Genomic DNA, 13,125 nt, shown 5'->3' on the forward strand with positions numbered 1-13,125 from the left:
ATTTATTTAAACCTATATTCCAAGTTTTATAAAAATATTTTACCAAATAACTTTTAATTGAAAAACAGCTTTAAAATAAAAAAAATAAAAAACAAAAGTTACCTCCTTTCTGATTTTGTAGACTCCATCTATTTTCCGTCCAATTTTACGCTAAGCAGCCAATCTTTGATGACGTCGTCACGTGGCTAACATGGATAGTTTTAATTTGTGGGTTGTAAAATGTTTTTTTTTTTTTTGAAGCAGGGTTGTAAAATGTTTTTTTTTTTCTGAAGCAGGGTTGTAAAATGTTAGACCTTATTTTTTTGACAAAATAGTAATTTTAATTTTTTTTTGAGTTTTAAAATGTTGCCTTAGTTAAAAAATAAACTAAAGCCCTTAGGTGGATCAACAGATTAGATTAATAGCAATTAGACAAAGTTGGACACCATTTTCACACATATCAAACCCTTTTGGACAAATCACGGAAATTAAAAGAAAATTATTCTGTTATTAAATTTGTTGATAATTAGTACATTATTTACAAGTTTATCATTCATTCCGGAAATTAGTTAGTGTTTTATAAAATATAACACTATATTATATGCCAACATATTGACTTCATTTTGATTCCATTGCATTTTATTCATGGCATAATTTATCGATATATTTTTATTTTCATATTTTCAAGAACTGTTTTTTTAAACAAATTTTTTTGTCAACAATAAATTTGTCCGAGTAAAATGAAATATATTTTTCATCCAAAGTTAAATGAAATATATTTTTCAAACTTTCATTACAATGAAAGGAAAATTCTTCACGTGTAACGGCCAAGCCACTGTGATCATGTAATGACCACTAGTTAAACCAACAACCCCATAATGAAAACAGAACAGATAGTATTTCTTATCCACTTGATAGCCCACATATTTCATCTTCTTCTTCTTCTTCCAAACTAAGCAACTAATGGCAGACACAGCAGTCTCACGCTCAAATTCTGTGAAGGTATTGTTAGACGCGCTTGTTTCAGCTAAAGTCGTCGACAATATCAAGAGCACAAAACTCGACGTTTCACTCTTTAAAAAGCTCAAGACAACACTGCTCAAACTTCAAGTTATACTTACTTATGCTAAAGACAAACGTATCACCACCAACAACCTTACCGTAGGCCTTTGGCTGGAAATTCTGAGGACAAATGCTGTCATTACTCAAATTTACGATTTGTTTGACGAAATCAACATTGAGGCATTGCGCTGCAAAGTGGAAGCACCTGACTATCGGTTTAATAGGATGATTAACTATAAATTGCAAAGATTAATCGAAAGATTAGAGTTCTATTATGAATTGCAAAGATCAATTGAAAGAATAATTGTTTCTAATTCAAGTAGTTATTGGATTGAAATTCTTACTACTACAAGTTTTGATCTAGTTGATGACTCTTCTATACATATACAACTCCTCCCACTCTCAACTTCTGTCAAGGTTTTGTTAGACAGGCTTGTTTCTAGTTTGTTCGTGGATTTCTTCCGGAGCAAGATAGTTGATGATTCATCATTTTTGGATAAGCTGAAGATAAGACTGGCAAGGCTTCAAGATGTACTTAATTATGCTATGCGGAGACATTTCACCGATCCCACCGTCATGGTCCTCATGGAATGGTTTGGTATGCTGCAATATGATGTCTTTGAAGTTGAAACTTTGTTTGACGAAATCAACACTGAGGCATTGCGGCGGTACAAAGGGAAAATCACTCCTACTACTTCTCAGGTGCTAATAAATCTTTCTTCTCCTTTCAAACGGTGGGTGATTAATTCTAAAATGCAAAAATTAATAGAAAGTTTGGAATGCTTGAGTCCAGGTGGACAAAAAGGTGAACTAGATGTTTCCATTGTAATTATACAAAACCTTTCACTTTCAACTTCTGTGAACGCCTTGTTAGACAGGCTTGATTCTGTTGAATTCATAGACAACTTCCGAAGCACGAAACTTGATGTTTCACTCTTGGAAAAGCTTAGGAGAACACTGTTGGTTCTTCATCGTGCTGGGGAGGAACAGGAACATATATTTATTGTGGGACATTGGCTGGATATATTGAGAAATGTTGTCTTTGAAGTTGGCTATTTCTTGGACGAAATCAACCCTGAGGCATTGCATTGCGAAGTCGAAGGAAAGTTGAAACATCTTTCTTCTCCTTCCAATTCTAAATTTCAAAAATTAATTGAAAGATTAGAATTCTTGAGTTCACGAGCACAAGGTCAATTTGGTGGTTCAAGTTCCAGAAGTTTTTGGAATGAATCTCCTAGAAATTCTGTTTTGGATGATGAATCTTCTATTTATGGAAGAGACACTGATATAAAGAAACTTAAACATCTTTTGTTGTCTAGTGATGACGATGATATTAAAATAGGAATTATTTCCATTGTGGGTATTGAAGGGATTGGTAAAACAACACTTGCTAAACTTCTTTACAACGATCCCGAAGTATATGACAAATTTGAGTTAAAATTCTGGGCACATGTCTCAAAACATTTGGATGAATCAATTGTTTTGGAAACCCTTCTTGATGACCGCTATAGAGAAAGAGATGACACAAGTGGCGTAAATAACCGTTACCCAAAGTTTTTACTAGTATTGGATGAGGTAAGGGATACAGGATCTATCAATTGGACATTACTGATGAATATCTGTAATGTTGGCGAAACAGGAAGTAGGATCATCATCACAACACAGGATGAAGGAGTTGCACTATCCGTGCAAACCTTTGCACCATCCATTCAAACCTTTCTTTCTATCCACTACTTGAGACCTCTGGAAAGTGAAGATTGTTGGTCTTTACTTGCGAGACATGCATTTGGAGCATGTAATGACCAACAACAATTCAATCTAGAAGGAATTGGCAGAGAAATTGCAAATAAATGTTTTGGATCACCATTTGCTGCAGTAGCACTTGGGGATATTCTTCGCATCAAATTGTCCCCAGATTACTGGAATGTTGTGCTAGAAAGTGACATTTGGGTATTGACAGATCATGATGTGCAGCCTTTTATTCAATTGAGCTACCATTATCTTTCGACTTCTTTAAAACGATGTTTTGCATATTGTTCAATTTTTCCAAAGAAGTCCATCATAGAAAAAAAAATCGTAGTTCAGTTGTGGATTGCAGAAGGCTTGGTAGAATCGTCCACTAACCTGGAAAAAGTTGGAGAAGAATACTTTGATGTACTAGTATCAAGGTCGTTGATACAACGATCTATTGGTGATGAGGGAGAAAACTATGAAATGCATAACCTCGTCCATGATTTCGCTACAGAGGTTTCTTCTTCATATTGTATCAATATGGACGAACATAACCTTCATGATAGGGTACATAACTTATCATACAATAGAGGGATATTTGACTCATATACTAAATTTGATAAATTGTATGGACTAGAAGGTCTACGTACCTTTCTAGCCTTACCATTACAAGAAAAATTGCCGCTTTGTTTGCTTTCAAACAAGGTAGTACATGACTTGCTGCCAACAATGAAACAATTACGCGCGCTGTCTTTGTCAAACTACAAGAGTATCACTGAGTTACCCAACTCTATTGGAGATTTGTTATACCTGCAGTACTTAAATCTTTCTCACACTGAGATTGAAAAGTTGCCTACTGAAACATGCAAGCTTTACAATCTGCAGTTCTTGTTGTTGGCAGGTTGTAAAAGGCTCATTGAATTGCCGGATGACATTGGGAAGTTGGTTAATCTTCGTCACCTTGATGTTAGTGACACTGCATTGAGGGAGATGCCCGTACAAATAGCCAAACTAGAAAATCTCCAAACTTTGTCTAACTTTGTTGTCAGCAAACACAATCATGGATTGAAGCTTGCGGAGCTGGAAAACTTTCCCCGCCTACATGGAAAACTTTCTATCTCACAGCTACAAAATGTTAATGATCTCTTTGAAGCAGATGAAGCCAATATGAAGATGAAAGATCAGATAGACGAGTTAGCTTTAGAATGGGATTGTGGTAGTAATGTTTCAAATTCACAAACTCAAAGTGTTGTGCTTGAACATTTGCGACCCTCAACAAAATTGAAAAGTCTCACCATCAAAGGCTATGGGGGAATCAACTTTCCAAAGTGGTTGGGTGATTCTTTATTTAGCAACATGGTGTATTTAAGGATCTCAAATTGTGATGATTGTTTATGGCTTCCACCGCTTGGACAATTGGGTAATCTGAAAGAACTCATTATTGAAGGGATGCAATCAATGGAGACAATTAGTATTGACTTCTATGGAAGTGATAGTTCTTCATTTCAACCATTTCCTTCTTTGGAGACTCTACACTTTGAGGATATGCAAGGGTGGGAGGAATGGGACTGGATTGGAGGTACGACTATAGAGTTTCCTAGTCTAAAAACCTTGTCACTAAGTAAGTGCCCACAACTGGGATTAGGAAACATAGCTGACAAATTTCCTTCCTTAACTAGACTTGAGTTAAGAGAATGTCCTCTATTGGTGCAATCAATGCCATCATTAGATCATGCATTCAGCGAAATGATGTTCCCTTTCCATTCTCTTCGGCAGTTGACCATAGACGGCTTTCCATCTCTGACGTCTTTTCCAACAGACGGTCTACCAGAAACATTGAAATTTCTCATAATTAGTAATTGTGAGAATCTAGAGTTCCTTCCTCATGAACTCTTGCACAATTATACATCGCTCGAGGAATTGAAAATATCTTATAGCTGTAATTCAATGATATCATTTACCTTGGGCGCTCTCCCTGTCCTCAAGAGTTTGTTTATTGAGGGTTGTAAAAATTTGAAATCGATATTAATTGCAGAAGGAGCGTCAGAAAAGAGTCTCTCATTTCTTAGAAGCATCAAAATATGGGATTGTAATGAATTGGAGTCATTTCCCCCAGGTGGATTGGCCACTCCAAACCTCGTTTATATTGCAGTGTGGAAGTGTGAGAAGCTTCGTTCATTACCTGAAGCAATGAACACTCTAACTGCCCTTCAAGAAATGGAAATTGATAATCTGCTAAATCTTCAATCTTTTGTTATAGCGGATTTGCCTATCAGTTTAAGGGAATTGACTGTTGGATCTGTTGGAGGGATTTTGCGGAATACTGAGCCAACTTGGATACATCTCAAATGTCTATCAGTGTTGCGAATTAAAGGCGGTGATATGGTGAAAACGTTCGTGGTGCCATTCCTACCTACATTTCTCGTGACACTATGCATTTGTGGTCTTGATGATAAAAACATTGATTGGAAATGGCTTCGACATCTCACTTCTCTCCAAAACCTTGAGATTGTTAACGCTCCCAAACTCAAGTTGTTGCCAAAAAAAGGATTGTCTTCCTCTCTTTTAGTACTAAGTATGACACACTGTCCATTACTGAAAGCAAGTTTGCGGAGAAAGCAAGGGAAAGAGTGGCGTAAGATTGCTCACATTCCCTCCATAATTATAGATGGCGAATTGATCACATGAGTTTCCTGTCAGGGTGAGTCTCTAAAATGCTTCTTTTCTTTGTTTCTTCCTTATTATGTCATCATTAATTAATATTGTTATTTTCATTAGTAACATAAGAGTACAATAATATAACTCTAACACCAACTTATTTTTTATAGAATTGTATTCTGTCACCCCTACTTCTGCCCAATCTTGCTGCTGTGAGAAGCCGAATTCGCATACACAACCTGCACGCTGCAATCAGTCCATTAAATGTTTTACTGATGAGGAACGGATTAAGTGACTTCAAATATTTTAGGTACTCTTTTTGTATATATGACTATATATAATTTTAATGAGTTGGTTTTAATGCATTAGTTGTATCCATGGTAGTTAAAATCAAGATTTGAGTTGTAAAATCCCACGACTTTACGATTATGTTTGCCCTCAGCAATTATGAGTATCGCATAATCCTATTTTGGTGGAGTCGGGTAGAATCACGCATGTTAATCGTTGAATTATATAATATACGATTAATGTGATTACCCTTATGAATGAATTTAAATTTATATAAGTATTTGAAGTGTAATTTAAAGTTTTAATTATCTTACTTGTGAGCTATGCTTATGAATTTAAAAATTAACACATATTTCAAGTGCTTTAAGGTTTTCTTTGTCTTACTAATGCTATTTCATATATGAATATATATATGAGTTTTACGATTAGTGAATTTTACTTGCCCCTTTCTGATTTTGCATAAAATCTCAATTTTAACTGCTTTGGTTGTATCCAATATTTGTAACATTACATTCTTCTATGATAGCTTGTACCATGGCCTTCAAGTGAGATTAATGGCTTGCACCAAGATTGCAACAGGGATATCTTTGAAAGTTTTTAACATAACTCCTTTTAAGATATCTTTGCCATCGATAAATATTGTTAATTAACTTTCAAATCAGCTTTCAAGATAACACATTAACAACCCTAAATAATTTTCAGCTATATGAGGATACTATCTTCTTTGCAAATCTATGCTTGTTTCGCTCCTTTGTGCAAGGGATTTTTGTTTGAGGCCTGAAGTTCCATTCTTCCAGACACAACAACTATTTACAAGCTCTTGTTTGGCTGCATTTTGCTTTGCTATGCGACAATTATTTACTTCTATATCACTTCTGGTTTTATTACAGGATTCAGAAAAGGTGATTACTGCTGGAGCCACTAGGACAGGCAGCAATTTTCTGTTAGAGTTGATTTCGTAGCAACTTCTATGCCGCAGAGCATTGGATGCAGTAGAGGATCCATACTCATAAAATCAAAGAGGAACAGTGTTTTCTTATAAGCTACATTCTGTTATGATTTCTAACGTCATTCTTATTCATTCGAACTAAGCAACTTATTCATTCAGATATTAGTTTTTAGCTACAATACCATTAAGCCTAGCAAGGAAATATAACTGATATTTTCAGAGTTATTTAGCGTGCCTTGCCTAGCAAGGAAATATAACAATGGCCAAAACTGCAATTTAGCCATAAACTTTTAACAGAGTTATTTTTCAGTTTGAAATCAGTTGCATATTTCTATTACTCTGTCAATTCTTATAAATGAATCATCACAATGTTAAATGACAATGTTTATAGGTTTTGATGTTTGAACCTTTTGCTAGACTTGTAAAAGTGACACAAGTTTAATTAGTAAAAATAAATTTGTATTTGAGATTATCCAAAACAAAAAGTCTATCAAACTTCAGTATGCCTAGTACAAATTTCTCATCTTAATTCTAAGATGCATACTATATATGTTTCACATATTGCACAATTTTGTGCAATATACTATATCTTTTGTTTTAAACAATTTAATTATACTCCTACCATTTTGTGTTTACTATAGAAAAAGAGCTCACTCTAGTCTAACTGCAATGTCTAAGCTCTTACCCCACAGAAGAGATTCATAAGGTAATTATGAACGTCTTCAGGGATAAATTTGACATATTCCATCATTTCCCTAACGTTGCCGGCCATAATATAGTGCCTATCATACAATTCGCGATAAATTGGAACTATTTTTCTCGCTAGAGATGCTTTTGTTTCATCACAAAATTTTGATTCTGGCACAACAAATGGACTTTGTTTTCTATAAGCCTTCTCTAATTCCAAATTGAATTTCATAAACACCTCCCTCGCCTCTGCCACTGATAACGCCGCCTTTGGATTTTCTGGCAATGACGAAAATACTTCGCCCCATGCTACTCTCTCATAGTTTTCCATAAACTGTTTCACCTTCGCTATGTGCTTCAATAACCAATCGTCGCCAAGAATATATTGCAAGTATGACGATCGGACCTTCTCCACAATGTGCCGAAGATTGTTTGCCAGAAATAAGTAAGACAAAGATACATTCTTGCATTGCTTCGATTTGACATCGATTTTGCAAAGAAGAACCTGAATCAACCACATCATTTGAACAGAAAATCCCGTCACATTTTCCGTCGAGTTTTGGGATAATTCTGGACTGTATAAGTAAGATTCCGACAACAGAGACTTTGACGACGGAAGAACATCCAAGAATATTTCAGAAAGGACATTGCTATAATCTGCAAGACTAGTTAGGTACTGCATTGTTCGCTTTGTCAGGGAATGAACACCGCCAAAATTTGCCACCAATTTGGAAGAATCCTTCAGGATTGTGTACTCGAATTCGGAGAGAATATTTCTTATAGACTCCATTAATCGATTTTGCGAATCATAAGCTTGAGATTTAATACCGGAGGTTGAATTGAACGAGAAGATCAATTCAATATCCGGTGACAACACCGTGATTGCGGTGTACATATCGAGCAAACGGAAAATCTTCTCCGGCTTCGATTTCTTTGTTTTGACAACAAATTCAGGAAATCGGAGAAGCAAAGTAGCTCCATCTCTAGAAATCTCAGCAAAACAAGCTTCTCCGACAGATCTCGAAGCAGCGAAAATTCGATCACAGAGGATTCTCTCTCCGGCGAAGAGTGTTCTTACTGAGATCTTTAAAGCCTCTAACCAACTATTGATTTTCATCTCTAGAACTTCCCAATCCATCTTATTCAACTTGGAGAAGCTTCTTTCCTCTACATTGAGTTTATAAATTCCTTCATCAACAATCGATTTTCTCACTGTAGTGTAAATCTTTACGCATTCTTTTCCATAACCGTTAGAAACCATAGAATCAGCAATAATTCTCAAATCATCAACAGCATCGGAAGAAACACGTTCGACTTCAGAGATACAATTCTCTGCTTCGCCGAAATCGTCTTCTTCCTGTATTCCATCCTCCTCGTAAGAACACAAGGAAGTGCTAGAGGATCTCACGGAGACGGATTCAGAGTCTAAGTAGGCTCGGTTCATGGATAATATCTGGTAGAACTCTTTTTGGAGCCTGTTCATGGCGATTTCCATTAGCTTTTTTGCTTTGATGAGTTTTGGAGACGATGGATCGTGTTTGAGTAATGAATGCATTGCTTTTTGAAGGTTGTTTACGCAGTCAATATATTGAATGGCTTCGTTTTTGTCGTTGTAGAAGAGGGAAGTTAATTTCGCATAATCGGAAGTTTCAGAGTTCCATTTTAGGATAAGCGATTCTGCTGCTTCTACGTGTGCTGTAGCTTTTCTGATCGACGGTATTGTAGTGGAGGATGAACTTGAAATTGAAGATGAAGTGTTGCGGTGTAATGAAAACGACGGCGTTTTAGGATTCAAGCAAAATTTTCTCATCTTGTTACGTTGCGCGTGTGAAGATTGTTTGTTTTGGAAGATTGTAATTTGTAAATGTTGCAGCTGAAGGATTATATATAGAGGTGGATTTGGATGCATGATATGCCACGCCGTTGCCAATCATGTCATTAATTTGACTTTTAAAACTTGTTTGGCTTGGCAGAAAAGTATCATCAGATTTTCTTTGCGGCTGTGGATAATTGGATACGAGGTTTCACACCTATTAGAGAAATATTTGACTTTGAAAATTCTGGGAAATAAACTTTCTAGTAGTATTAAAGAAAAAGAGATTTAGTAAAAAAAAAAAAATATGGGGCATGTTTGTTTCAGATTTTTCACCAAAAAAAATTATTTTTCCCAAAAAAAAATAAAAAATTTATCTTACTTGTTTGTTTCTGATTTTTTCAAAAATCATTTTAGTAAAAAAATCATTTTGATAATCATAAAAAAAATGATTTTTTTTTCTTGAAGAAAATCTAAACATATTTTCCGTTTGTTTATAATCATAAAAATTTATTTTTTTAAGATGGTGAGAGATGATGAGTGATAAAAAAAATGTATTTTGATAAAAGCTATTGAAAATAGATTCTCATTTTGATGAAAAAATGATTTTTTTACTAAAATCATTTTTGAAAAAATCTGAAACAAACACAAGTAAGATAAAAAATGATTTTTTTTTAAAATAGATTTTTTTTGTGAAAAATCTGAAACAAACAAGCCATATACCATAGGTATATATTTTTTGGGACAGAGCTAGTATTATATAGGGGATTGGGGATTATATAGCATTAATTTTTTTTTTTATTTACAATGAATTGGGGATTGAATTCATGACATATAGGGTCTGTTTGGTTCGAAATAGAAGGAGGGGAGGGAAGGGGAGGAATTTTAATGGAGGGGAGGGGAAGTGAGGGGAGGGGAGGATAATATTTATGTTTGGTTTAAAAGAGGGGAAGGGGAGGGGGAGGTGAGAGATTTTTACTAAATATGTGTTTGGTTCACAAGGGGAGGAGAGGAATTCTAAAATTAATTTACTTTTTTATCCTTGTCATCTTTACAAAATCTCAACATTTTAAAATTATTCACTACATAAACAATTAAATATGAAAACTCAATAACCGAAAACTCCAGAAATAATCAAATGCAAAATTCTAACAAAATTTTTTATGTTCAAAAATATTAGAGCACTTCTAAAATATAATGTGTAGAATATGAAAATATGTATAAAACAATTTATTGATAGTTAATTTTCCTAAAAAAACTTGTTGATAGTTTATATATATATGTACAGTGCAACGAATTAAAAAGTGTTCATTTTATTATATATATAAAAAAAGTATTCATTCCAAAAAAGTTGTAGGATAGGTAAAAAATAAAAACAAGTATCTTGTAAAAAAAAGTACATTAAAACAAAAAAATAAAAATAGTACAGGTAAAAAATAAACACAGGATGTTGGCAACGTAAAAAAAATGGCAACAAGCAAATAAATTAGTATGATTTAATATAAATTTTAAAAGGAAAGTTTTGGTATTTTCAAAATTTAATATAAATTTTAAAAGGATAGTTTTGGTATTTTCAAATAAATATGAGGATAATTATGTCAATGTAATTAATATTATAATAATTCATCTCTCCTCACCTCCCCTCCCCTCCAAATCCCCCCAATTTGGGGGGAAGCAAAAATTGGTCATTGGAGGGATTTTGCTCACCTCCCCTCCCCTCCTCTCCCCTCATAAAATTTGAACCAAACACAAAACATTTAAAATATTCTCTCACCTCCCCTCCCCTCCAAAAACCCCGAACCAAACATACCCATAGTGTACTACTCAAATTCCTCACCACTGGAACAAATCTAGTGGCTTGCATTAAATATAGGGTTTGTTTGTTTCAGCTTTGAAAAATGAATTTTTTCTTTGTATTTTTGAAAATGAATTTTCTAAAACCGTTTTTCAAAATATTACAAGTTTTTTATATTCGTTTTTTCTAAATTCAAACACTAATTTTGACATCATATAACATAAAAACACACATTATTGAAGTTCAAAACATAGTCAAAATCATAATTTTTTGAAAAAGTTGTATTTCAAAAATAATTTGTATGAAAATCTATTTGAAATAGCTTCAAAATTAAATGATTTTTCGAAATTTTGATATCGAAAAAAAGTTTCAATAAAATGATCAAATACCTATAATAACATTTTAAGAATAACTATTCAAACCAAATTTTAATTTGAAGCTTTTATAAAAAATTTCTTTGTAAATTTTTTTTAGTCAAAATTATTTAACACTACAAGAATCTATTTTGAAAAAATCTATAACAAACAGGCCCAATTAAATTCAATAAATTTTACTCATCTTCCGGTGTTATTGTCGGAAAAAAGAAAGAAAGAGAGAGAGTATTTCTTAAAACAAACAAATTTTGATTTAAAAATACAAAATAGAAAAATGATATGCTAAATGCACTAAGATTTCTAGTTGAGTACACGGGTACGGTCCTTCTAAGTTGAGCTGGTCATTTCCGATACAAGATTCTACCTTGGGTACTCCATATGTCCCAAAATAGAAGGGAAAATTTGTCAAAAAAAAATTAATGTATTTGGTTAAAAAATTGGACTAAATACATCAACTTTGTTTTATCAATTTTTCATTATGCTTTGGGACAGAGGAAGTGTATTAATACGGGTCATGTTAAACAGTGCCCCGAAGCACTTGTTAAGTATGCCAAAAGATTGACTTAATGTTAAATGCAAGTTACAAAATAGTAATCGGTTCCTCAACACTGTTTAGCATTTTTATATTATATATATGTATGATTTGTTTTTCCAAATGATGATAAGTCAATCTTCGGAACCAAACTGTAAGCAATTAACTTATTTTCTTTCCACAAATTGCTTGATTCAGTCATAACTTAGCTAATTATTATCTACTAATTATATTATTATGAAATAAGAATAGTTAACTGTTGGAAGGGAATGGAATTTACGTCTAGTATAGGAGTTTGAAACTTAAGTCAAATAATATATAGAATTTCCAAAACATTGCCAAACAACGAAATATAGATTCTTTTTTTTTTTGGGTCAGGAAATATAGATTCTATTAAGGTTTATATAAGCTTATTCTTTATCCATGTTATGATAAAATATAGAGAAATCGGCGCTTATATAATTTTCCATAATTTGAATACGATATCAATTACGCATAACCCAATGGGGGGTCAAATAAGGATGTAAACAAACACTTGCAAAATAGATGACATGCGCAATGGCTTATAATGTCACGTAAGCATGCATGTAATGCCACGATGATGATGATGATGATGATGATGATGTCACGTAAGCATGCATGTAATGTAATGCGTGGATATTTTCTCTATCTTAAATTATAAATAATATATTTATATTTAATTGGGTTAGAATGAGGAGAAGTAAGAAGTGGCCGAGCCAAGAATGATAGAGAATTTGGGCAAAATTTTAATTGCAAACCATAAGCCTGGGGCTATCTTTTGGAGCTGATCCCAGAAGATCCGTACTTGGGATGGGTGATGGACTCCATTCGGAAGCGACTCTCATCTTGAAAGTGTAAATCATTGTTAATTGGAGGTAGACTCGTGCTCTTAAAGTTTGTCTTGTCTGCATATTTATACTTCATTTCTTTCTTCAAGGCTCTGCCAAGTATCATTTCTGTCATTGAATCTTTGTTTAAAAATTTTCTTTCGGGAGGAAAATTATTGGGATCAGTTCAAGTACGAATCCTTCTGGAATAAGCTCCAAGAGGTAGCCCCAGACTCTCTAAAAGTAAAAATCAACAATTCCGAGTAACAAACTACAAACAATAAGTTTAAAACTCAAAATAGTTCCAAAATCAACAGTTCCAGAATCGACTCAAAATCAAAACAAACTACAAACAACAAGCTTAAAAGTCAAAATAATTCCAAAATCAATAACAATAACTAAAAGTCAA

General features: G+C 33.7%; 2 protein-coding genes across 2 annotated transcripts; one reads left to right on the forward strand and one right to left on the reverse strand.

Moving 5' to 3' along the window:
- Positions 1–776: 776 nt before the first annotated feature.
- Positions 777–7,203, forward strand: LOC123908606 (putative disease resistance protein At3g14460). The gene is made up of 3 exons (XM_045959292.1): positions 777–5,473; positions 5,601–5,740; positions 6,609–7,203. The coding sequence occupies exon 1, from the start codon at positions 943–945 to the stop codon at positions 5,458–5,460; it is 4,518 nt and encodes a 1,505-aa protein (XP_045815248.1). The 5' UTR covers positions 777–942; the 3' UTR covers positions 5,461–5,473; positions 5,601–5,740; positions 6,609–7,203.
- Positions 7,204–7,300: 97 nt separating this feature from the next.
- LOC123908888 (exocyst complex component EXO70H1-like) lies at positions 7,301–9,193 on the reverse strand. Its single transcript, XM_045959614.1, has one exon. The coding sequence runs from the start codon at positions 9,162–9,164 to the stop codon at positions 7,341–7,343; it is 1,824 nt and encodes a 607-aa protein (XP_045815570.1). The 5' UTR covers positions 9,165–9,193; the 3' UTR covers positions 7,301–7,340.
- Between the last annotated feature and the right edge of the window lie 3,932 nt (positions 9,194–13,125).

This window comes from Trifolium pratense, linkage group LG2 (genome assembly GCF_020283565.1).
Source record: "Trifolium pratense cultivar HEN17-A07 linkage group LG2, ARS_RC_1.1, whole genome shotgun sequence".
NCBI classification, from domain to species: domain Eukaryota; kingdom Viridiplantae; phylum Streptophyta; class Magnoliopsida; order Fabales; family Fabaceae; genus Trifolium; species Trifolium pratense.